The 24,915-nt window shown below is 71.4% G+C and overlaps 1 protein-coding gene across 1 annotated transcript; it reads left to right on the top strand.

Moving 5' to 3' along the window:
* On the top strand, nt 1-22,282 carry BAHCC1 (BAH domain and coiled-coil containing 1). Its single transcript, XM_068413195.1, is given in 27 exon segments — nt 1-271; nt 7,316-7,495; nt 8,344-8,466; nt 8,846-10,552; nt 10,629-10,734; nt 10,815-10,857; nt 10,859-11,024; nt 11,122-11,280; nt 11,793-12,004; nt 12,405-12,762; nt 12,845-13,543; nt 14,323-14,507; nt 14,622-14,758; nt 14,933-15,034; nt 16,144-16,258; nt 16,342-16,585; nt 16,770-16,934; nt 17,022-17,347; nt 17,825-17,932; nt 18,023-18,279; nt 18,397-18,472; nt 18,555-18,663; nt 18,753-18,875; nt 18,955-19,128; nt 19,747-20,897; nt 21,602-21,838; nt 21,922-22,282. Coding segments are annotated over 27 exon segments (7,644 nt in total). The 5' UTR covers nt 1-96; the 3' UTR covers nt 22,129-22,282.
* Nucleotides 22,283-24,915: the final 2,633 nt, after the last annotated feature.

The raw sequence follows: 24,915 nt of genomic DNA, 5'->3' as shown, positions 1-24,915 counted from the left end.
CCGCGGCGCTGAGCATCGCCGGCCGTGCCCAGGAGCCGCGTCGGCGTCCCGCCGTGCCCCCCGTGGGCAGCGTGCGGGCCGGTGGGTGCCCCCGGCATGGACGGCCGTGACTTCGCGCCCCCGCCGCGGCTGCTGTCGGAGCGGGGCAGCCTGGGCCACCGGCACGGTGCGGGGCGCGTGGCGGGTTCGGCGCACGGAGCCGTGCAGCCCCCCGGACACTTCCAGCCCACCAAGTACTTCCCGGCGCCCATCTCCATGGCCACGCACACAGGTCAGAGGGGCCGGGGCGGACGCCGCCGCGCAGGGGGCCGGGAGGGGCGCGGGGGGCCCGGTGCACCGGGAGGCTCGGCCTCCCCTTTGTGCTGCGCCCGCTGTCACCGCGCCCGGTGGTTTGGGGGGTGGGTGTTGGGGGGCTCACGCACACGGGGGGCATCTCCCCGCCTGCCTGCTCTGCTGGCGTGGGAGGAGTGTGACCCCCGGGCCGGCCCGGCGAGGTCCCGGTGCCTGAACAAGGAAGGGCTTTCTGGGCGAACAAGGAGGCCGTTATGTGCGGGGCCGGCGCGGCGATGCCGTGGTGCGGCAGCGGGGAAAGGCCGGCAAACCCCGGCTCTGTATAAAGCACCGAAGTGTCAGGGTGAGAAGGGGGTTGCGGCGCCTGCGTCCCCCCCTGCAGCTGCCGTCCTGCCGGACACGGACAAAAGCGCGGCGCCTGCGTCCCCCCCTGCAGCTGCCGTCCTGCCGGACACGGACAAAAGCGCGGCGCACGGCCCAGCACGGCATGGCCGAGCGTGGCACGGCCAACCGCGCCGGCACCGGGACGGGGCTCCTGGATCTGGCCGCTGTGCCGGCATCCACGGCGTGCGCTGCCCGCTCAGCTTTGTGTGTGGCGGCAGCCGGGCAGGGTTAAAGCGGGGTGCAGGGTGCCTAAAGCAGGGTGCACGGCACGGGGGGGCTCGGAGGGCGCAGGGGCAGCGGGGAGCTGGTCTCTGCTGCCGCCGAGCTCAGGACGGAGCCGAAGCGGGAGCGGGGCCGGATCCGGTGTGCGGCGTTGCCGGCTCGGCACGGCGCTGCCCGGGGCCCCCCGCTTCCCGGCGGCGCAGGCGGTTTTCTCGCCGCGGCACGGCGGCAGCGCCGGTTATTGTCGCCGCCTTGATGAGCTGTGAATACTAATAAAATTATATCTGCTTTAATGGGATTACAATTAGTGCGTGGATTAGGGCGGGGGGCACGGCCGGGACGGCGCGGGGGGGGTGGTGGGGGCCCACAGATCCTGGAAGGAGGCGGAAAGCGGGGGGCACTGGGGGGTTGCAGGGGAGGCGGCGCCGGATCGGGCCCACGGCCGGGGCGGTTTCGCTTTGTGCTGGCGGCCCTGGTGCTGCGGCCGGGCCCCCCGGCACCACCGCCCGGCTGGGGGGGGCTGCCCCCTGGGTGTGGGGGGCCCGGGTCGGGGCTCGGTGCCTGTCCTCAGGGTGAGGGACCAGGGCGGGGGCTCGGCCCGTCTCTGGCTCGCGGTGGCCTGTGGGGGATCCCCGGGGGATGCCGGTGCTGGGGTGACACTGGCTTCCCTCTGGCTTCTCGGCGTGGCCGTGTCCCTGCGGCGGTGGCAGCCGGACCCCTCGCACCCGCCGGGGCCTGGGCGGCACATGGGAGCCCAAATGCAACGGAGGTTGTTAAAATAACATGGATCCGGCTAAAAATACCCCGGCAGAAACTCGCCATTAAAAAAAAAAAAAAAAAAAAAGGGAAAAAAAAAAAAAAAAAAAAAAAGGAGAAGCCAAACCCAACAACAGAAAGAGCTAAAAATATTCCCGGCTTTGGCAGGGCCGGCACAGCCGGAGCTGTTCCCGGCGAGCCGCGCTCGGAGGCTCCCGCGCCTCCGGGAACGTTGCTCGAGCGAATAAAAATGATAATTTAGTGCCCAGCGCGGTGCCGGTGCTGGCAGGAGGGGGGTCCCCGGGCCCGGCACCCCGGCGTCCCCACGGTGCGGCCGTGCCACGGGGCCGGGAGCTGTGGCAGCGCGCGGAGCGGTAATTAACGCCGATGATTGATAATTACCCCACCCAGCACATAAAGCCAGCCCGCGGTTTGCCGGGCGGCAGCGGCACGGCCAGCGCGGCACGCGGCAGCCCCGGGGCACCGAGCTAGGGAGGGGGGGGCTCTGGCCGTGCTCCCCCACATGGCTCCCGGCCACGGGCCGGACTACACCTCCCAGGAGCCTTTGCCGAGCGCCGGGGGCCGGAGGCCGCCCTGGGAAGGGGAGATAAAAACTGTTGAGCCTGATTTTATTAAAGCCATAATTCAGGGCCGCGCGGTTATTGCAAACAAATGCTTCGGTTCGCGCCTGGTTTTGGCACCGGGACCATGCAAATGACGGCGGGAGACGGCGCTGGGGGCCGGAGCGCGGGGAGCCACGGGCCTGCCCGGTGCTGGCGGGGACGGGGACCCCCGCGGGCACGGCCTGGCTGGGGGCTGTGGGCCTGTGGCTGTGCCGAGCAGGGCCGAGGGTCCCCCCCGCGGGCAGGGGGGTGGGGGGCTGTGGCAGAGGCTCGGCCCAGCCCCTGCTTCACGCCGGGGGCCTCGATTTTTGCCCTTGTGGCATTTTTATGGACCGATGGAGGGTGGAGATCGTGTCGGGCGGTTCGTCGCCGTGGCGGAGATCATGGTGCGATGTGGGGCCTCGCACCAGCGTCCGGCTCTGCCGGGAGCACCGGTGCCGTGGCAGTGCCAGTGTGCAGCCCGGTCGGCACCGGATTGACCCCGGTGCTGCCGCTCTGCAAACCAGGGCTGGTCTGCGTCCCGGTGCAGGCGTGACGCTGGCTGTGGCGGTGCCGGTGTGTGTGCCGGTGGCGCGGCGCTGGGGCCGTCTGGGCTCCCGCAGCTGTCCCCCTCCCCGGATTAAGTTGCAGGCCGGGTGCTCCGCGGTTCCCCGGCACGGCCAGGGAGGGGACGGCGGGGGGGCAGGTGGGGACGGCGGCCCCCGGCCGGGGTGGTGGCGTGGGGCTGGCTGCCAGCGCTGCAGCCTCTCCGCATCGAGGACGGGGTCTGATGAGGGGCTGGGGGGCCACGGCACCGGCACGGCCACGGCAGCTCCCTGCTCCCCCTCGGCGCGGCGTGCCGGCCCGGCTGCGCCACCGCGTGCGCCGCATTTTAAAAAGTAGGTGTCAAAGTTAAAACAGATTTGGGGATTAACTCGTCTGCTCCTCGTTAGCCGCGCTTGTGCCGGGGTGGCCACGCGCGTGGCTGGCGGGAGGAGCGGGCTGCCGAGACCCCCCGATCCCGGGGGGTTACCCCGGAGCGGCTCCGTCTCTCCGTTAGCGATGGGCTGGATCTGTGCGGAGCCGCCGCTGCGTGCCAGGGCCCCCGGTCACCGCCGGTGCTGCCCCCAGGCTGGGGGATGCGGGGGGTCTCTGCACCCCGGGCTGCTTCCCACCCCTGCAACCCTGGGGCTGCCTGAGCTGGGGGGTCCCGTGCCGGGGGCAGTGCCGCCACCACGCTCCGTGGGCCAAGCCCAGTGGGCTCGGGGCTGAAGGATGGGCTCCACGGAGCATTTTGGTGCCCCTCTGGGACCCCTCAGCCCGGGATGTCCCCGTCCCCCCCCCCCCCCGCAGCCGGTTCCTCTCCCGGCAGCGATACGTGACAGCCGAGGGGGGAGCGACGGCGGAAAATACACGCAGCGGCTTTGGCGAGGGGGTGACTCCGCGGGGATTCACACTGGCTGTGCCCCCCCCGGCCCCCGCCCTGGTGGGAAATAAACACTGGCCCAGTGATCCCATCCCTGGAGGGGTTCTTCATCCGCTCCCTAAAACGAAACAGATGGGCACAGCGCAGCCCTGCCTGCCCCCCCTGCCTGCTCCCTGCCTGCCCCCCCTGCCTGCCCCCTGCCCCCCCTGGGGCAGAATCTGACCCCGCTGCATGCGTCCCCTGGCCCCCGAGGGAAGGGGGGGACGGGAAGGGGGGGATGAGTCCTCACAGCCCCCCGGGGGCAGCTCCCTCCTGCTCGGTGCACGGGGACCCCCATGGGTGCGACGCTTTGGGGGGGTCACAGGGGAGACGGGGTCACCGCGGGCCCTAAGTTTTGGGGGGATCCCGGGGGGGTCCCCGTGCTTGGTCCCTGTGTGCGGGGCTGCGACGCCAGGACCCCCTGGGCCCTCCTTCGCGTCACCCCAGCCCGGGCCGGGCCCGCGGCTACTCCCAAAATGGCCTCTGGGCTTTGCGAGCCGCGTGTTGGGTGTGCAAGTCACGTATGTCGGGTGTGCAAGTCACATGTATTAGGCGTGCAAGTCGTGTGTGTTGGGTAAGTCGTGTGTATCAGGCGTGCAAGTCACGTGTATCAGGTGTGTAAGTCATGTGTCAGGTGTGTAAGTCGTGTGTTGGGTGTGTAAGTTGTGTGTATCGGGCGTGCAAGTCACGTGTGTTGGGTGTGTAAGTCGTGTGTGTCGGTTGTGCAAGTCATGTGTGTCAGGTGTGTAAGTTGTGTGTATCGGGCAAGCAAGTCACGTATGTTGGGCTTGCAAGTCACGTGTGTGTCAGGCGTGCGAGTCGTGCGTGTCAGGTGTGTAAGTTGTGTGTTGAGTGTATAAGTTGTGTGTATCGGGCGTGCAAGTCGTGTGTCGGGTGTGTAAGTCGTGTGTTGGGTAAGTTGTGTGTATCAGGCATGCAAGTCGTGTGTTGGGTATGTAAGTCGTGTGTGTCGTGCGTGCAAGTCGTGTGTCAGGCGTGCAAGTCACGTGTGTCAGGTGTGTAACTTGTGTGTATCGGGCGTGCAAGTCACATGTGTTGGGTGTGCGAGTTGTGAGTGTCGTGTGTGCAAGGAGCATGCACGGAGCAGCGTGCAAGCTGGGTGCACCGGCCATGCAAGCCCCGTGCAAGCCCCGTGCCAGCCCCGTGCACACGCAGCCCCGGTGACCGTGCCGGCGTGCGGCAGCCCCTCGGCAGCTCCGGCCTCCCCGTCCCTCTGCCGGAGCCGACAGCTTGCGAGCGGCGCTCGGCGCGGCGGCCGCGTGATCACCCGCCGGATAACGTTTTAATTGTGCTGCTGGCGCTCGGTCAAGCTCGTTGGAGCCGCGTTACGGCGTTTATTTAGTGCCGTAACAATATGGATTCATCTTAAATTATGACACCGAGGAAATTATATGACGCTAATTTCCTATTTGCTGAATATTTCGAGGGGCTGCTGGGGGGGTTGCGAAGCGCGTGGTGGGGTGAGGGGGTCCGGGGTGCCCGGCCCGGGGGGTTCCCTGCCAGCTCCCGGCGTCTCCGTGTGCGGCCCCCGGCCCCGCTAGGAATGTTCCAGCCCCGAAATAGCCGAGGGTGTAACCCAACCCGGCACCCCGCGCACGTCCCCGCCGCCGCCACGGGGACCCGGGCACCGTCACTGCACCCAGGGCTCCGTTTCGAGGAGGGGGGGGCCTGCAGCCCCTCGAAATGGAGCCCCGAAATAACTTATCCCTTTCCTGCGGCCGCTGCGTCCTCCCAGCCCCGTTCGGGGGGTCCCGGGTGCTGCCAGCCCCAAAACCCACCGGCTCGGTGTGGGGGGGAGAGTACGGCATGACCAGGGCGGTGCCGGGACGCTTGTGGGGTGGCCGGGGCCAGCGCGGTGCCTGTGTAGCTGTGCCAGAGTTCCTGGCATGGGCACGAGGGGCAAAGCCCCTCAGAGCCCCCCAAAATCCACCCAGGGCCGGTGGCCGGGGCTGGGGGCACCCTTCCCTGCCCGCTGGCGCCCGGCGGGGGGGATTTTCTTGCCGGCTGTGCCGGTGCCGGAGCCAGGAGCGGTGCCGGTGGGGCTGAGTCACGGTGCTGACCGCGGGGAGCCCGGCCAGGGAGTTCCCGGGATGACGCTGCCGGGGGTCAGTGCGGGGGGGGGGCCGGGGTGGGACCCCGCTGCCCACCTGCCCCGTGCTGGCACCCGGCCCCACGGCGCTGTGCCAGCCGCGGCACGAGGCTGCTCTGACACTGCTGGCTCACACGTGACATGAGTTGTGCCCGGTCTCAGGAGGAGGACGGAGGGGGCGGACAGAGGGGGCAGAGTGGGGGGCTGCTCTCACCGAGCTGTGCCAAGCTGTGCCATGTCGTGCCAAGCCGTGCCATGACCGAGTGAAGGGCCGGGGCGTGCGAGGCGGGTGGGAACCAGCGTGTGCCGGGGGACCCGGCCGTGCCAGCGGGCGTGAGTCAGCGGTGGGAGGTGCGGGGAGCGCGGCCGCGGCCCCCCAGTCCCACCGGGACGCTCTGTGCCAGCGCGGTCCTGCTGCCATCCGCTGTGGGGGGGGTATTTTTTTTTCACAGCCTGTTTCACAGCTTCCAGAAAAGGCTCGTTCTGGAACCCTCGGCTTCCTGCCCAGCACAGCCGCCGGCACGCTGCCGGCCCCACGCCCCGCCGCGGGGTCACCCGGCTCGGGGGGCACACCGGGGCGGTACCGGGATGGCGTTGGCGTGACCGGTGGGACGTGCCCACCCGTCCCCCTGGTGCGTGCCAGCGCGGGGGGGGCAGCGGCCAGTGCCGGTTCCCAGGGCCGCGGGCTGGGTGCGGCCGTGCCCCCGGCCCACGCGGCCCCTGCCCGGGCTGGGTCCCGGCGCAGGAAGGAGCGAGCTGCCTGAAACCACATCCCGACACTCATCCCGGAGGCATCCCGGAGGGATTAGCCGCGGAGCGTGGGCCGGCTTAGAGAGCGCGGCGTCGCTTCCTGCCCCGGCCGGGCGGCCGGCCAGCCCCGGCTCCTCCGCACCGCGCGGGGCCGAGCCGTGCCGCGGAGGGGACGGGTGGCCACGGTGCTCCCCCTGGCTCCCACCCGGGCCCCTGGGCTGTGGGGATGGCCGCTGAGGTCGGGGGGGGGCTGCCCCCCTTGCGCTGCCCATGCCCTCCCTGTGCGCCGTCCCCTCCCTGCACACGCGTGCACACACGTATGTGCACACACATGCAGCTCTGCCCCCCCCGCTGCGGCGTCCCGGCCCCAGGGACCTGCTGCCCCGGTCACAGGCAACTGTCCCTGTGTCCCCAACCTCCCTGCCACCACCTCCCGGGCACCGGCAGGGCTCCAGCTGCCTGTGCTGGGGGCAGGATGGCCCGGCTCGCCCTGGCACAGCACGGCACAGCCCGGGCTCCGGTGCTCATCCCAGCACGGGGGGCAGCCGGTGCCAGAGCCAGGGGCAGAGCAGCAGCGTGGGGTGCCACACGCGTGTGCCAAGCCTCCCATGTGCCGGCATATGCGTGCCCAGGGCGCGCACACGGGTCAGGGCAGGGCAGCGGTGCCCCTCGCGTGGTGGGCACGGGGTGGGGGGTGTGGGCAGCCCCCCCTGACTCTCTCCTCTCACCCCGCAGCCGGCAGCAGCCTGATGGGCAGCGCGCCCGCCTCCTCCTTCATGGGGGGCTTCCTGAGCAGCGGCCTGGGCTCGGGGGCACCCAGCCACCCCGCCGGCCCCACCGCCTCCCCCCCGGAGCCGGCTTTCCGCGGTCCCCACTCCGGCACCTCCCAGATCTGGTTCTCGCACTCCCACGAAGGTGAGCGGGCGTCGGGGCAGCGATGGGGGGGCAGCAGGCGGGGCGGGAGGGCAGGGTGGCCCTGTGGGGTGGCTGGGAGGTGGCTGGGGCTCTGCCCGGTGCCGGTGGGTGACGTCCAGCCAATGCCCACACAGACGGGGTTCGGTGGTCATGGCACAAGCTCACAGTTGGCACACAGCGTGGGGGGCCACAGCCAGCAGCGTGCCCCCTGGGCATCCGCGGGGACCAGGCTCAACCCCCTGCAATGGGGGGCTCAGGGTGGCCTGGGGCAGCTCGTGCCAGGCTGCGGACCCCCTCCCTGTGTCAGGGGCCAGGCTGAGGCCAGGCCAGCTCGTGTCACCGCTGAGGAGCGAGGGGCTGCGCTCCCCTCCTGCGGTGGGGACCCCCGTGGGCAGCGCACGCAGCCCCGGTTAAACAGACCCCCCCGGTGAGGTGGGAGTGGGGGGGCTCCCCGCTGCCCCGCGGCACGCCGGCGTCCGCGTCCCCACCTGGGCGGCCGCAGCGAGGGCCGACAGAGTTAAGGAGCGGGGAGGTGGTATTGGCGCGGGGCCCTGGCAGCCGGCCCAGCTGGTAGTTTGACCGGCTGCCAGTTGGCTCCCGGCGTGCCGGGGGGGCGCGGGGGGGGGGCCGGGCAGCGCACGCGGCTCCGGCAACTGACGGACAGCGGCTAAAGAGCCGGCGATGGCCGTGGGGAGCCACCGAGATGTGCCACCGCTGTCACGAGTCTGTGGGGTCTCAGCCCAGCGGCAGCTCCGGGGGGGTCCGGGGGGGGTCCCGGGTTCCCAGCCGGAGCGGCGTGTGGCCGGTGCGTGTCATGGCACGGCCCCCCCTGACTGCCGTGCCCCCAGCCCCGGGGTACCCCCGCTTCTCCGGGAGCCTAGCCTCCACCTTCCTGCCCATGAGCCACCTGGACCACCACGGCAACAGCAACGTCCTCTACGGCCAGCACCGCTTCTACGAGAGCCAGAAAGGCAGGTACCGGGGTCCCGGCGCGGCGCCGCGGTGCCACCGCAGCCTCCGGGGCTGGCGGGTGTCCCCCCGCAGGGGCACGTGTCCCCAGGCAGGCACGGGTGGGGGGCTCGGTGCCTGTCCCCGTGCCTGGTGTCGGGGCAGGCGCTGGGTCCCCGGGGAGCAGAGGGGTGGTGGGCACCGGGCCCAGCTGCCGCTCTCGCTTTTCACAATATTGTGGCGGGCGCTTAATAGGGAACATTGTTTGGGTGGGAAACGGAGCTAATTAAGCCGTGCCTTCCCCCGCGCTCCTCCCCTCGTTAGCGGGGAGCCAGCGCTGGCACGGCCGCGGGTGCCCGGCGGGGGGTCCGTGGGGGGCTCACCCGTCGCCCTCCCCTCCAGATAACTTCTACCTGCGCAACCTGCCCGCCCAGCCCGCCCTGCTCCCTGCCGGCCACGGCTTCCCCGGCATCGCCCGCGCCGCCCCCGGGCCCCCCGCCGGCTCCTGCAGCCGGGAGCGGGACGCCGGCCCCCTGCCCAAGACCCCCAAGGACTACGACCGCTTCCTGGCGGGCAAGGAGAAGGTGGGCAAGGGGGACGCCAAGGAGCGGCCGCCCGAGGAGGACCCCAAGGAGCGGCACAAGGCGGTGCTGCCGGTGCTGCCCGAGGGGCACTGCAAGGAGGGGCTGCCGGCGCGGGGGGCCGGCGACGGGCGCCCCAAGCACCTCGCGTCCTGCCTGCTGGGTGCCAAGGGGCTGGAGGGCGACGCCGGCCGCGCCGTGCTGCCCAGCTGCGCCGGCAGCGCCCTGCCCCGCGCCGCCCGCGCCAAGGAGCCGTGCCGGGGGGGCGAGCCGGGTGCCCCCGAGGCGCCCCAGCCCTACGGCGAGTGCGTGGAGCGGCGGCAGATGCTGCACCACGCCGTGTCCTACGCAGTGCCCGCCGGGCCGGCCGCGCTCGGCCCCGCCGCCGGCTCCTTCCCCTGCCTGCAGCTGCACGCCGGCCCCGAGGTGCTGTGCCCGCTGCCGGAGCCGGCCGGCCGCGAGCTGAAGCTGAGCGGGGCCACGCTGGTGCCCTCGGTGGGGCACCTGACGGACAAGAGCCGGTCCTTCCAGGTGCCAGCGGAGGCCGAGGGCAAGGAGCGGCACGCCGAGGCGGGGGCCGAGCCCCCGGCCCCTTACGGCGGCCCCTTCCACCACCCGCTGAGCGCGGAGGGCCCGGCGGAGCGGCGCCTCGAGTGGGGGGGTCCCGGCGGCACCCGGCTGAAGGGGCTGGAGTACCTGGGTGGGGGGACGGCGGCCGAGGGCCCCCCCTTCGCCGGCCGGGGCCCGGCACCCAAGGGCGCTCTGGAGAAGGGCTACTTCGAGGTGCCGCCGGCACCCGACTGCTCCCGCGCCGCCCGCCCTGACCCGCTGGGCGTCCGGGTCGGCCCCTCCTGCTGCACTTTAGAGAAGGGCCCCCCCAAGGACCCCCACCCCGCGCCGGCGCCCCAGAAGGTGGCACGGATCCGGCACCAGCAGCACCCCGAGGCGGAGGCGGCCGGCGCCGAGGGCAAGCGCAAGCCCCTGGAGCTGAGCGCCCTGGGCTACGGCGGGCCCCACCTGCCCCCCTGGGGCGTGCAGGGCCAGGGGCCCCCCCTGGCCGCGGCGGAGGAGAGGAAGGGGCCGTACCTGGACCCCTTCGGCACGAGCCTGCAGCAGGCTGCAATGATGGCTCAGGGGCCGGTGCTGGCCCAGGAGGTGCCGGCCGCCCCGGACGAGGTGTCGGCCATGAAGAACCTGCTGAAATACAGCAACCAGGCGCTGCTGGGGGGGCAGAAGGGCCCCCCCTTCGTGGGGCTGGCGGGCACCAAGGGCAGCTGCGCCCACCAGGACGCCAAATTCCCCCCCCCAACCCCGGGCAAGGGGCAGCAGCCGGAGCTGGAGCGGCCGGACTGCGCCCGCGGCCGGGAGCACGAGGGGCTGGCGGCCGGCGAGGGCGAGGTGCGGCAGCCGCCCGTCGGCATCGCCGTGGCCGTGGCGCGGCAGAAGGACACGCTGGGGCGACCCGAGCCCCCCTACGGCGGCGGCGGCGGCTCGGGGCGGCAGAGCCGGGCGGCCGCTGGCATCAAAGGTAGGGCCCGGGGAGGGGGGTGGCGGCGGGGGTCCGGCGGTGCCGTGCTGATGCCGCCGTCCTGTCCCTGGCACAGCGGGCACGACGCGGCCCATGCACCTCATCGACCTGGAGGCAGAGGAGGAGCGGGGCCGGCTCTGCGAGGAGCGCCTGGGGCTGCCGGGACGGGAGCTGCTTCTCCAGTAAGTGCCGTGTTGGGAGGACTGGGGTGGGGGGTCCCTGCCCGCTGGGGCTGTCCCCTGTGTCACCCCTCTTCCCGCAGGGACAACAAGGACCTGGTGGAGTTCGCCCGGATGCACCCGTCGGGGGGGGTGTCCCGGGGAGCTGACCCCCCACCTGATGCTCGCGGGGGGCTCGTCGCTGCCGGCGGGGCAGCTCGGGGGGGACCCCGCTGCCCACGCCCACCCGGCACACACGCACTGGCTGCCCCGCACCCGCAGCCCCTCCATCTGGATGGGGGGACACTCCTACGGTCAGTGCCCTGGCAAATGGGGGGGGGCTGCGGGGCTGGCTGGGCGCCGTCCCCCCACCCCAACCCCGGTGCTCACAGCCCCCCCCCGGCCCCGCAGGCATCAGCCACCCCGCGCTGCACCAGAACCTGCCGCCCGCCTTCCCCGCCTCCATGCCCAGCACCATGCAGCCCGTGTTCCCCCTCTCCCAGGAGCCCCCAGCCCAGCTCGTCATCCTGCCCACCGAGCCCCCCGCCCACGGCACCCCCCACGCGCTGGGTGAGGCTGGGCATGGCCACGGGCACCCCGCTTCGTGCTGGGGGAGGTCCTGGGGGTGCTGGTGGGGGGGGAGATGGGGTGCTTTTGGGGGTGTAGAGTGGGAGTTGGGGGGCCCTGTGGGTGCTGCTGTGGGGTTGGGGGTGCAGGGAGCGTGGTGGGGTCCCTAAAGGTGCTTGGGGGACGCAGGGTGGGAAATGGGGTCCCTGTGGGTACTTTTGTGGGTGCAGGGAGGGAGATGGGGGTCCCTGAAGCTGCTGGAGATGTGAGGGTGGGAGATGGGGTCCCTGTGGATACTTTTGTGGGTGCAGGGAGGGAGATGGGGGTCCCTGAAGCTGCTGGAGATGCGAGGGTGGGAGATGGGGGTCCCTGTGGGTGTTTTAGGAGTGCAGGGGTGGGAGATGGGCTCCTACGGGTGCTGCTGGTGGTGCAGGGGTTGGGGGGGGCACTGCTGGGGTCTGCGAGGTGACCCCAAGGTGGGTCCCTGGCTGATCCCCCCCTCCCACCACCAGCAGCCGACGTGATGGACCAGGCGTCGCTGTGGCCCCCGATGTACCCGGGCCGGGGTCCCGGCGCCCACCTGCAGCACACGGGGCAGCTGCCCGTGTACTCGCGCTCCCAGTTCCTGCGGCAGCAGGAGCTCTACGCCCTCCAGCACCAGCACCAGCAGCAGCAGCAGCACCGGGCGGCCCAGGCCCTCGAGATCCAGCGCCAGGCGCACGGCCAGGTGCCCGTGGGGCTGGGGGCGAGGCGGGCACGGGGGGCTGGGATGTGGGGCTGGCTTGAGGGTGCAGGGCTGGACTGAGGTGGGGGTATAGGGTGGGGATGTGGGGCTGGGGTGTGAGATGAGGGGCTGGGGTGTGAGAGGAGGGGCTGGATGTGGGGCTGGGGTGTGGGATGTGGGGCTGGGATGTGAGAGGAGGGGCTGGATGTGGGGCTGGGGTGTGGGATGTGGGGCTGGGGGTGTGGGACGCTGCTGTGTGGGATGTGGGACAGGGCTGGGGGATGCGGGGCAGGCAGTGGGGCAGGGGCTGGGCCATGGGGCTGGGCAGGGCTGTGGGGCAGGGCTGTAGGGTGCCGGGCCGGGCAATGGGGCTAGCGTGTGCCGATCTGGGTGTCCCCCACAGCGGAAGCCGGAGGAGCAGCCCCTGGAGCTGGAGGACGGGGGTCCCGAGAAGCCCCTCAAACCCTCCCACAAAGCAGTTGCCTTAAACCCCCCGGCCAAGGGCCTGTCCTCAGCGGCCCCTGGGCCCCCCAAGCTGTCCCCTTGCTGCCACTCGCCGGCCCTGCGGCACCCAGCCAAGTGCCCCGTGGCCCTCCCCACGGCCCCCTGCACTTTACCCGTCTGCCCCGCCGCCAGCTCCGCCGTGGCCCCCCGCTCGCCGGCCGCCAGCCCCCTGCCCGTCCAGAGCAAAGGCGGCGACGGCGAGGACAAGCGGGGCGAGGGGCAGCCGCCACGCGACTACCCCAAGTCCCTGGAGCCAGGTAGGGCCGGGGCGGCGAGGAGGAGGAGGAGGGTGGCGGATGCCAGGGGGGTCCCCGCTGAGCATCACCCCCTTCCCCGCAGACCTCCCCCCCGGCTACAGCTACCCCGCCGCCGCCATGGGCTTCTCCGAGGCGCACTCGGCCGAGCCGGCCGACCCCGACACTATGCACAGCGGCTCCCCGCCCGCCGAGCCCGAGCAGTCCCGCACCTTCGGCCCCGCCGCCGAGCTGCCGCGGGAGCCGCCGGCCGAGGGGGCCATGGCCGAGGGTCCCGGGGCGCTCCTGCACCGCCACCACCTCCTCCTCGCCCCGGGACCCCTGTGTGGGGAGCGGGGAGCAGCCCCGGCCGCGGGGGCTGCCGAGGAGCGGGCGCCGGTGCCCTTCGGGGTGCGCCGGGAGGCGGCTCAGGGTGCGCCGGAGCAGCCCCCGATGGAGCAGCAGCGCCCGGTGCCCGTGAGGGGGGCGTCCCCGCTGCCCCCCGCCGTGGGCGAGGAGGAGGAGGAGGAGGAGGGTGACAGCGACGGCTCGGAGCCGGAGGACAGCTGCGACGAGGAGGATGGCGACAGCTCCGGCGGGCGCCAGGACTGCCCGGGCGGGCTGGACGCCCTCATCGCCGCCGGCATCGACCTGGGGGAGCTGCCGGCGCTGGGCTCGCCCGGGGACACCCCCCCGGAGCCCCCCTCGCCCGCCCCCCACACCTCAGGGATCCCTGGCATCGCCCTGCTCAGCGAGCTCGCCGACCTGGAGCTGCGCCGGCGCCGCTGCGACCTGGCCCTGGGAGGTGAGTTGGCCCTGGTGCCCCCCGGCACCCCCTGACCCCCAGCACCCCCTGACCCCCGGCACCATCCCACTGCCCCCCGACACCCCCTGACCCCGGGTGCCCAGTCGTCTCGGTGCCCCCCACCCAGCCGTGCCCTCTGCCCCCCGGTGCGGTACGGTGCGGTACGGTGGCGGTTCGGTGTGCCGCACGGTGCCCGGCGGCCAGGCCCTGCTCGCAGCCCGGGGCTGTCTCCGGGGCTCGGCTCCAGCGCTGGCTCCAGGCAGGCGCCGGGATTCCCTCCCGGCTCGGCTTCCCCAGGGAATCCCGGGGGCCCCGGCGGGGAGGCGGCGGCGGGGAGGCCACGGCCGGCCTGGCACGTCCCCAACGCTGCGGCGGGCGGGTGGCGGCGGGGCCCCGTGTGCTCGGGGCTGCCCGTGGCCGTGCGTGCCGTGGGGCCGTGGGGCAGGGGGTGGCCGTGGGGCCCCACACCACGTCACCGCGGCCCTCCCAGCCCCGGCCTTGGCTCCGCTCGCCGATGAGTTCATCGCTGGCCGCTGCCACGCACCCAACCCGGCCCCCCCCCAGCCCCACCCTGCACACCGTCCCCCTGCCTGACCCCACAGCCACCCTGGGGCACCCCACGGCACGGCCCTGTGCCCCATGGCACCCCCTGCCCCACAGACCCCCCTCCTCACCCCGCACACCCCCGGTGCCACCGTGGCGTGCACAAGAGCACGCGTGGGGCAGCGTGGGGGTCCCGGTCACGCCGTCCCCGTTGACCTCCCGTCCCGTCCCGGCAGGGGAGGATGAGGACGTGCTGGCCTTCAACCTGCAGAACCTGGCCACGGTGGCGGCCGCCTGGGCGCTGGTGGAGGCGGCCAGCCGGGAGGGCAGCCCCCCTGCGCTCAGCCCCCTGCCCGCCTCCCCGCCGCCCCGCGCCCGCGTCCCCCGCCGCAAGTACACCTGGACGCCCAAAGCCAAGGCCGTGAGTGTCTCCTCGCGGCAGGAGGTGGGATGAGTTGTGCCCGGTCTCAGCCCCTGGGGCTGAGGCTGCCGGTGCCACCAGCTGCCCACCCCTCTGTCCCCCGTCCCCCCCCAGGTTTGTCCCCTGAAGGCGGCCATCGAGCAGCTCAACACGCAGGAGGTGGAGGTGCGGATGCGGCTGGCCGAGCTCCAGCGCCGCTACAAGGAGAAGCAGCGGGAGCTGGTGAAGCTGCAGAGGCGGCACGACCACGAGTACGTCCCCGTCGGCTCCCAAGGCTGGCGGGGGGGACACGGGGGGAGGCCAGGGAGGGAGCGCCCTGCGCCGAGCGGGACGGCAGTGTCAGTCATCGGTGCGATGAGTTTGGGGCCGTCCTCAGCCCGGCGGCCGCGCGGCTCAGGGTGCCCCTGGTCTTGCCACGGCTGCAGGCGCGACGAGAGCTCGCGGAGCCCGGCGCGGCGCGGGCCGGGGCGGCCGAGGAAGCGCAAGCACTCCAGCACGCTGGGCAGGGCCGAGAGCCGCAAGGTCAAGTGAGTGACCGGCGCCGCGTGTCCCCGGGGACGGGCCACCATCCCAGGGGGGGGTCTGGCCATCCCGGTGCTCTGGGACCCCCGCCGCATCCCCCCCATCACCGGGGGGTCCGGCCGCTCGCTCCCGCGGTGCCGGTGGGGGCTTGGCTGGGTGGCAGCACCGTGTCCCCCCTCCCCGTCACCGGCGCAGCGTTGCATAAAAGCCTCTTTCTCCGCGCCGTGTCGAGCCATCGGTCACGCCGCAGCGGCGCTCATCGCTGCCGGCGCTTTATTATTACCCATTAGCCGCCCGGCGCAGCCGTTCCCCCGCTCCCGGGCCCTGGATAATTGTCCTTCTCCGCTACAAATTGCCTCTCCCGACAGGCCCATTTGCATAAATCCTCCGAGCGAGTCCAAGCACGCTCGGAGCGCGTGTACGCGCGGCCCCCCCGGCCCCCCCGGCCCCTAATAACAGTTAAATCTGCCCTAAATGGCTCCTTCGATTAAGACGGAGGGAAGGGAAGGGGAAAAAAAAATTAATCTCTAGGTTTTATGTCACAAAACATTAGTGAGAGAGTGAAGGTTACAGGGCGGGGGGGCAGGAGAGGGGGGGCTGGTGGGTGGTGGTGGCTGGGGGGGGGTGCAGGATCGATCCAGGGGGTGCAGGATGAGGCTGGGGGGGTGCAGGATTGATCCAGGGGGTTCAGGTTTGATTTGGGGGGTGCAGGATCGATCCAGGGGTTTAAGGATGTGACTGGGGGGTGCAGGATCAAACTGGGGGGGTACAGGATTGATGCAGGGGGTGCAGGATTGATAGGGGGGGTTCAGGATGCAGCTGGGGCTGCAGGATTGATCTGGAGGATGCAGGGTCTATGCCAAGGTGCAGGATCCATCCCGGGGGGGTGCAGGATGCAGACAGGGTGCAGGATCCATCCCCGGGGGGTGCAGGATCCATCCCAGGGGGGTGCAGGATACAGCCAGGGTGCAGGATCCATCCCAAGGGGGTGCAGGATCCATCCCAGGGGGGTGCAGGATCTATCCCGGGGGGGTGCAGGATCCATCCCGGGGGGGTGCAGGGTCCATGCCAGGGGGTCCGGCAGGCACCGTGCCCACGCCGTGCTCCCCGCCAGGGCGGTGAAGACCAGCCTGTCCCTGCTGTGTGCCGAGCTGCGGGGGGACCCCCAGCCCAAGAAGAAGAGGAGCAAGCTGGCCGGGGCGGCCTTCGGCAGCCTCTCGGGCTCCCCGGTGAGTCCGGACCCGCCGCCGGCGAGCGCCCGCCCGGGGCCGGGGGCTGGGGACCCCCTCCCGAGCCTGCCTGTGCCCCGCAGGAGCCGGTGCGGTGCAAGAAGGGCGGCTCGCCGGGCACGCTGGCCTGCACGGTGGCTCACAAGGTGTCGCAGCTGAAGCAGAAGGCGAAGAGCAAAGGGCTGCCCGCCGGCGTGAGCCCCTTCCGCCGGAAAGACCCCAACCCCGGCGGGCGCATCCAGAAGAAGCTGTCCCGGCCCAAGAGCTCCAAGGCCACCAAGTACCAGCCGCAGGACCCTGACCCCCGCCAGCCCGTCGGCTTCAAAGGCAAGGCTGGCACCGGGCTGGGGGTGCCAGGGCAGGGGGATGCATGTGGCTACAGGCTGGGCATGGGGGCTTGTTCCAGGGGGTCCCGTGGGGCTGGGAGCAGCCCCAGCCCACCCCGTGCAGCATCTCCCTGGGTATGGGGGGGCTGCAGGGGGTCCCTCATCGCTGCCCCCTCCTCTTGCAGACGACCCCGATGGGGACACGGACAGCGAGGACGGTGACGACGAGCCGGGCTTGTCCCTGCTGCCCTCGGTGCCGGTGGCCGTGCTCGGCCCCTCGCCGTCCTCCGTGGTGAAGATGGAGGCCAACGAGAAGGCGAAGAAGAAGAAGGAAAGGCAGGGGCTGCTAGGTAACGGGGTCACGGGGGGACACGGGGGATGGGGACCCCCCGGGTGCACCCACAGGGTGCCCTGAGCCACGTCCTGTCCCCGGGCAGGGCCCTGCCGCCTCGGCAGCCCCGAGGGCGAGGTGAAGATCAAGCGGCGGCCGGTGAAGCCGGGGACCGGCAAACTGGAGAAGGTGCCGGCGCGGCGGAAGGCGGGCGGGTGCGAGGAGGGTGGCAAGAAGAAGCTGAAGGCCAAGGCCAAGGAGAGCCTCCGGCCGCCAGCCCCTGGCGGCCCCAGCGCCCCGGGCCCCGCCGGCAGCCTCTTCGCCGGCACCGACCCCCGGCACTTCGGGGCGCGGGACGAGGGGGCTCGTCTGGCCAGCGAGAGGCTCAAGAAGGCGACGCGCAAGAGCAAGGTGCTGCAGTCGGCCCTGAGGGTGAGCGTGGAGGGTGGGGGGCACCCGTGGGACCGTGGGGCACGGGGTTTGCACAGGCTGGGGGTGCTGGGGGGCTTCGATGGGACCGTGGGGTGCAGAGGGTGGGGGGCACTGGTGGGACCATGGGGTGCAGGTTCTGGGGGTGCTGGTGGGCACTGGTGGGATCTTGGGGTGCAGAGGGAGGGGGGCAGGTGCTGGGGGTACTGGTGGACACTGGTGGGACCATGGGGTGCAGAGGGAGGGGTGCAGGTGCCGAGGGTGCTGGGGGGCACTGGTGGGACCATGGGGTGCAGGTTTTGCCCAGGCTGGGGGTGCTGGTGGCATTGTGGGGCATCAATGCTGGGAGTGCTGGGGTGGGTGGGAGCACCCCTGGGCCCGTGGGGTGCAGGGCGGGGGTGGTTGGGGGGTGCGGGTGGCCCCCAGAGGGCTGGGGTGGCTGTGGGGGGGCCGCCGGCCGGCTCTGACCCCCTCCCACAGCGGAAGAACGGGGCCCTCTCGCTGGCCCTCTCCCCCCGGAGTGCCAAGACCATCCTGAGCAAGGGCAAGAAGCTGGCCAAGGTGAAGAGCAAAGTGGCCACCAAGCAGGTGAGAGGCGGGGGCCGGACCCCCTGACCCCCCCCACCCCAGCACACCCCGCTGTGCCCCCCCCGAGCCCCCCACGCTCCCTCCCCGCAGTGCAAGGGCCGGGCGGTCAGCAAGCTCCTGGAGAGCTTCGCCGTGGAGGACGACTTCGACTTCGACGACAACAGCAGCTTCTCAGAGGAGGAGGAGGAGGCCGGGGGGGGCGCGGGGGGGGGGGGCCGCCGCTCCCCCCTGCCCCACACCTGCGCCATCCAGAAGGAGGATCTGCGGGACGGGCTGCACATCCTCATCCCCAAGGAGGACAGCCTGCTCTACGCCGGCAGCGTCCGCACTGTCCAGCCCCCCGACATGTGAGTGGGGCCGGCGTGGGGACCCCACGGCGGGTGGGGGGGCCGGGGTGGGGTCCCTGTGGTGGGTGGGGGGGTGCCAGGGCGGGCGCTGAGCCCCTCTCCGTGCCCCCTCCCCAGCTACAGCATCATCATCGAGGGGGAGCGGGGCAACCGGCAGCGCATCTACTCGCAGGAGCAGCTGCTGCAGGAGGCGGTGAGCAGGGCGGGGGGTCGGGGGGGGGGGTCCCCAACACCCCCCCCCATCCCGCAGAGCCCAGCACGCCGCTCCCTCGCAGGTCCTCGACGTCCGGCCCCAGTCGCGCCGCAGCCTCCCCCCGGGCACCCGCGTCTGCGCTTACTGGAGCCAGAAATCCCGGTGCCTCTACCCGGGGAACGTGGTGCGAGGTGAGGAGCGGGTGGGGGCAGCCAGTGGGATGTGGGGGGAGGGTGTCAGGGACCCCTGCCCCAGCCCCACAGCCCTCCCCGTGCTGCAGGCTCCTCCAGCGACGAGGAGGAGGAGGACCCCGAGGCGGTGATGGTGGAGTTCGATGACGGGGACATGGGGCACATCGCCGTGTCCAACATCCGCCTGCTGCCCCCCGACTTCAAGATCCAGTGTGAGTGGGGCGGGGGGGGGCCGGGGGCTGCGGGCAGGGGGGCAGCGGGGCCGGCCCTGACCCCCTCCTCTGCCCGCAGGCACCGAGCCGTCCCCCGCGCTGCTGGTCTCCAGCTCCTGCCGGCGGACGAAGCGGTCGTGCGGCAACGTGCCCCCGCCCGGCGAGCTGCCCCCCGGCCTCTGCCCGGACCACCGCGATGGCCCCCAGCCCCCCAGGAGCGCGGGCAAGAAGGCGGCCGGCAAGGAGAAAAGCGGTACGGGGAAGGGGGGGGGGCTGGCACCCATGGACCACCTCGGGGTGGGGGGCCCAAGGGAGCACCGGTGTGAGGGGTGGCGGGGTGTGGGGAAGGGTGCTGGGGGGTAGGTGGGGGGGATAAGCAGGGATGCAGGCAGGGATGGAGGGAAGGATGCTGGGGGGCAGGCAGGGGAGGATGGGCAGGGATGCAGGCAGGGATGGAGGGAAGGATGCTGGGGGGCAGGCAGGGGAGGATGGGCAGGGATGCAGGCAGGGATGCAGGCAGGGATGCAGGGAAGGATGCTGGGGGACAGACAGGGGGGATAGGCAGGGATGCAGGCAGGGGTGCAAGGAAGGATGCTGGGGAGCAGGCAGGGGTGCAGGGAAGGATGGTGGGGGCAGGCAGGGGAGGATAGGCAGGGATGCAGGCAGGGATGGAGGAAAGGATGAGGTGCAGGGGGCTGGGAGCGGGGTAGGGCAGGGCGCAGGGATGGGGATGGAGGATGGGGGTGGCTCAGGGTGATGCGGTGATGGGGGAATGGCGCTGAGGCGGCAGCGAAGGACGTGCAGGGACGGGAGCAGTCCCGGCGCATCCCTGCCCTCCCTCCTGCCCCTCCTGATGCCCATCTCCCCGCAGGCAAAGCTGCGGAGGTGCTGTCGGGTGCCAAAGCGCCGGTGCTGGGCGAGCCCTTCGTGGGGCGGCGCGGGGGCCCGCTGCTGAGCTGGTCGGCGGTGGCGCAGGGCAAGAGGAAGGCGGCCGGCAAGGGCACGGCCGTGCTGCAGAACCTCTTCCAGGTGAACGGCAGCGCCAAGAAGCTGCGCGCCAAGGAGGCCGTCTTCCCCGTGCACCACCACCACCACCACCACCTCGCCGCCCCCGTCTTCGGCAACGCCTTCGGCGCCGACTCCTTCAGCCGCATCGCCAGCTCCTACGCGTCCTTCGGCGCCGGGGCCGGGCTGGTGCTGCCGGCTGCCCAGAAGCTGCTGCGTGCCCGCAAAGCCGAGCGGCTGGAGGCGGAGATGGGCAGGAGCGGGCGGCGGAGGGCGGGCGGCGAGTACCTGGTGAAGCTGGACCACGAAGGGGTGACGTCCCCCAAGAACAAGAACTGCAAAGCCCTGCTGCTGGCCGAGAAGGACTTCGGGGCGAAGCTGGAGCGGCCCCTGGGCAGCCACGGCTACGGCCACGCCGCGCTGGCCGGCAAGGACAGGAAGGGGCGGGCGGCCGTGCACCAGCTGCCCGTGGGGCTGGCGCTGCGCAAGTACTCGGGGCAGAGCGAGTTCGCCCTGAACTGCGACAGCGACTGCCACAGCTCCTACTCGGACATGGACGAGGACGAGGAGGCGGGCGGGCTGGGCGCCGACGTGCCCTCGCGCTTCATGACCCGCCTCTCGGTTTCCTCCTCTTCCTCGGGTTCTTCCACCTCCTCCAGCTCTGGCTCCGTCTCCACCTCCAGCCTCTGCTCCTCCGACAACGAGGACTCTTCCTACAGCTCCGAGGACGAGGACTCCACGCTGCTGCTCCAGACCTGCCTCTCGCACCCGGTGCCGGCGCTGCTGGCGCAGCCCGAGGCCCTGCGCTCCAAGGGCGGCGCGCCCCAGCGCTGCTTCCTCACCAAGGCGGCCGCCGCCGGCCCCAAGGCCAAGCTCAAGCGCAAGGAGGCCCTCAGCTTCTCCAAAGCCAAAGAGTTCTCCCGGAGGCAGCGCCTGCCCTCGGTGGAAAACCGGCCAAAGATCTCCGCCTTCCTGCCGGCGCGCCAGCTCTGGAGGTGGTCGGGGAACCCCACGCAGGTACGGCCGGCGCCCGCCGCGGGCACCCAGCGGGGTGGGTGCCCCCATGGGGCAGGGGTGGAGGTGCGTGGGTGCATGGCAGGAGTGCATGGGTGTAGGTGTATGGGTGTGTGTCTGGGTGTAGGTGTATGGGTGCGTGACTGGGTGCATGGGTACAGCGGTATGGGTGCGTGGCACGGTGCATGGTAGGGTGTATGGGTGCTTGTCTGCAGGTGCATAGGTGACAGGGTGCAGGCGTATGGGTGCCTGGGTGCATGGGACAAGGTGCATGGGGCATGGGAATGGGTGCAGGTGTATGGTGTGGGGTGCTCAGGTACACAGCGAGGTGCATGGGGGGATAGAGGGCAGGGTGCGTGGGTGCGGGTGTACGGGACAGGGTGTGCGGGCACACCACAGGTCGTCTGGGGGGGTCCAGGGTGCGTGGGTGCACAGTGGGATGAAGCAGGGTGCATGGATGCAGATGCGTGGGTACCTGGGGCAGGGTGCCTGGGTGCAGGGCAGGGTGCCAGGGGTTTGTGGGGTACGGTGCGTTGCAGGGTGCCTGGACACAGGGGGCACAGCACCTGGGTGCACGGCGCAGGGCGCCTGCGGGGTGCTGTGGGGGGATCCCCCGGCTCGGTGCTGCTTTCCCTGGGTGCTGGGGGTCTGGAGGGGCAGGTGTGGGGCCGGGGGTCCATCCCTGACCCCCAAGTCCCCCCCCGCAGCGGCGGGGCATGAAGGGCAAAGCGCGGAAGCTGTTCTACAAGGCCATCGTGCGGGGCAAGGAGACGCTGCGCATCGGGGACTGCGCCGTGTTCCTCTCGGCCGGGCGCCCCAACCTGCCCTACATCGGGCGCATCGAGAGCATGTGGGAGTCCTGGGGCAGCAACATGGTGGTCAAGGTCAAGTGGTTCTACCACCCCGAGGAGACCAAGCTGGGCAAGCGGCAGAGCGACGGCAAGGTGAGGAGGGGGCTGGGGTGGTGGCAGGCTGGCGAGCAGCGGGGTGGCCGGTGATGCCATGTCGTGTGTCCCCCCCCCCGCAGAACGCGCTGTACCAGTCGTGCCACGAGGACGAGAACGACGTGCAAACCATCTCGCACAAGTGCCAGGTGGTGGGACGGGAGCACTACGAGCAGATCACCCGCAGCAAGAAGTACCAGGACCGCCAGGACCTCTATTACCTGGCCGGCACCTACGACCCCACCACGGGCCGCCTGGTCACCGCCGACGGGGTCCCCATCCTCTGCTGACCCCCCCCGTGTGCCCACCCCCTGCCCAGGGGCTGTGCAAAGCCCGGGGGTGGGGGGGGGCACGGGGGGGGGTCCCCTACAAGCCATACTTTCCCTAGTACCTCTGACTGTTTGCCAGCAGGTAAAGCAGAAATCAGGTGTGTTGTTCTATTTATTTTGCGTGTAAATATTGTATTTCTTCCGGGAAGTTTTATGGAAAATGAGACAAAGCAACAAAAAAAAGAAAAAAAACACAAACAACAACAAAAAAAAAGGCAAAAAAAAAAATTAATAATACTGGGGTGGGGCGGGGAGGGGGGGTTGCGTTTCCGTGTCAGTGCACTGTGTCCCCCAGCGTGGCTGGGGCGAGGGCAGCGGGGAGCTCTGTATATAGGGGGGACGCGGCGGCAGGGCGGGGGCTCGGCCCCGGCACAGCTCGGGTGCGGGGGGGGGGGGCGGTGGGGGGGGGTCTCTGTGCCCCCCACCCCACCCCGGCCCCGGGGGTCCCAGTGCAATAGCGGGGTGGCCGCGGTGGCGGCGGACGCTGGCCCGTCCCGCCGAGCCCTGTAAATGTGTACAGGCCGCGCGGCGGCGGGGGCTTTTCCAGTGTAAACACTAAAAAACACGAAGCGAGACAAAAAAAAACAAAACAAAAAACACAATTAAAAAAAAAAAAGGAAAAAAAAGGAAAAAAGGATTAAAAAAAAAAACACAAAGGTTTTATGAACAGCAAACTCTATGTAAAGGCCTTTTAGTATGGAACTTTTTTATTGATAACTTGGCTTATGAATAAATATATGAACCGTTCCCGCGCCGGCTCTGCTCCCTGCGCTGCCTCAGTTTCCCTCCTGGCGCGGCCGGACCCTGCGCCCCCTCCCCACCCCGTTGTGGGCACCCGCCCCGGCCCCCCTGGGGGGTGTGCGGGGGGACTGGGGCTGCGGGGCAATGGGGTGATGGTGGAACGCCCGGGCACCCACCCCGGCCTGGTGGCACCTGGGGCTGGTGTGGTGTGCCAGGACACAGAGGAAGGATGGGGTGGGGGGAGTGGGCAGGGCTGGGGGATGCAGGCAGGGGATGTAGGCAGGGGGGTGAAGGCGGGGGGGGGTGCAGGTAGGAGGTGCAGGTGGGGGGGATGCAGGCAGGGGGGATGCAGGCAGGGGGATGCAGGCAGGGGATGCAGGCGGGGGGGGGATGCAGGCAGGGGGTGCAGGGGAGGTGCAGGCAGGGGGTGCAGGCAGGGGGTGCAGGCGGGGGGTGCAGGCAGGGGGTGCAGGCAGGGGGGGGATGCAGGCAGGGGAGGTGCAGGCAGGGGATGCAGGCAGGGGGTGCAGGCAGGGGGGGATGCAGGCAGGGGGTGCAGGCAGGGGGTGCAGGCAGGGGGGGTCAGGCAGGGGGTGCAGGCAGGGGGGTGCAGGCAGGGGATGCAGGCAGGGGGTGCAGGCAGGGGGTGCAGGCAGAGGGGTGCAGGCAGGGGGTGCAGGCAGGGGGGATGCAGGCAGGGGGATGCAGGCGGGGGGATGCAGGCAGGGGGGTGCAGGCAGGGGGTATGCAGGCAGGGGATGCAGGTAGGGGATGCAGGCAGGGGGGTGCAGGCAGGGGGGTGCAGTCGGGGGGGGGGGCAGACAGGGGAGGTGCAGGCAGGGGGGGATGCAGGCAGGGGGTGCAGGCAGGGGGAAGCTGCTCCCGCCCCACGTGGGGACAGACGGACAGGCAGAGCTCGCACGCCATTGGCTGCACCGCAGCCAACCAGAGGCTGTCGGGCTGCCGAGCCCGGCGCCCATTGGCTGGCGGGGAGCCCTTTTGTTCCCACCACCCGGCGCCGTTAACCCTTTCCCTGCAGGAGGAGGGGGATTGGGGGGGTGCATGGGGGGGGGGTACCCGCACGCGAGGGGGTGTTGGGGGGGGGGTGCAGTGGGGCAGGAGGGGGTGCGGGGCTGCAGGGGCCGGTGGGTGTAACGGGGGCGGGAGGAGCCCGGCCGGGGTCCTTCTTCCCCCCCGCCCCGAGCCCAGGGTGCCCCGGGACCCCCCCGCCCTTCCCGGCGCCCGCGGAGCTGAGACCGGACGAACTCGTGTCGTGCGGCGGAGCGCGGAGCAGTGCTGCCCCCTGGCGGCCACAGCCCCTCACGGACGGACGGGTGCGGGGTGGCACGGGCTGGGTGGCCCCGGGGGGGGTCTCACTGTGTACCGGCCCCCGGGCAGTCGGGAGGGACCCCGGGGGGGGGCAGAGGCTGCGGGGGACGGTGCTGGGGGCACCCCCACCCCTTCCCCTGCACCCCCAAACCCACAGCTGGGTCCCCCCATGGTGGCCCTGGCACGGAGGTGATGGTGACCCTGGTGCCACCCCAGCGAGGAGCTGTGGCTCAGCCAGGCCCAAGCGTGGCTGATGCAGGGCTGGTGCCAAAGCAGCTCCGGTGGCCCAGGTGTGGGCAAGGAGGGGACAGGGACGCTTTGGGGACAGCCGGGCAGCGGTGCCACCATGGGACACGCCAGACCAGCGTGGCACACCGTGACGCAGTGCTTCACCCCCGAGGGCTTCGCTGGCAGCCGGGTGCCCCCGGAGCAAATCCCACTGGCCCCCAAGGACACCGGGTGCTTTGGCCCTCGGCTGCTCGGCACCGGTGGCATTGGCCCAGCCAGTGACACCTGCGCAGGGGCCAGGCTGGTGGGCAGCATCCCCAGTGCCAGGCTGGGCGGAGGGTGCCGGGGACGGCGGCGAGAGCAGCCAGTGGCCTACGGTGGCAAACTGGCACAGTGCTGGGAGGTCACAGCAGCACCAGAGCCCGTGCCTGGCTGTGCTGGGTGGCCAAG

Source organism: Nyctibius grandis, chromosome 15 (assembly GCF_013368605.1).
Source record: "Nyctibius grandis isolate bNycGra1 chromosome 15, bNycGra1.pri, whole genome shotgun sequence".
Lineage (NCBI taxonomy): Eukaryota > Metazoa > Chordata > Aves > Nyctibiiformes > Nyctibiidae > Nyctibius > Nyctibius grandis.
The sequence above is the reverse complement of the archived record's forward strand: the minus strand, read 5'-3'. Positions and strand labels throughout refer to the sequence as shown.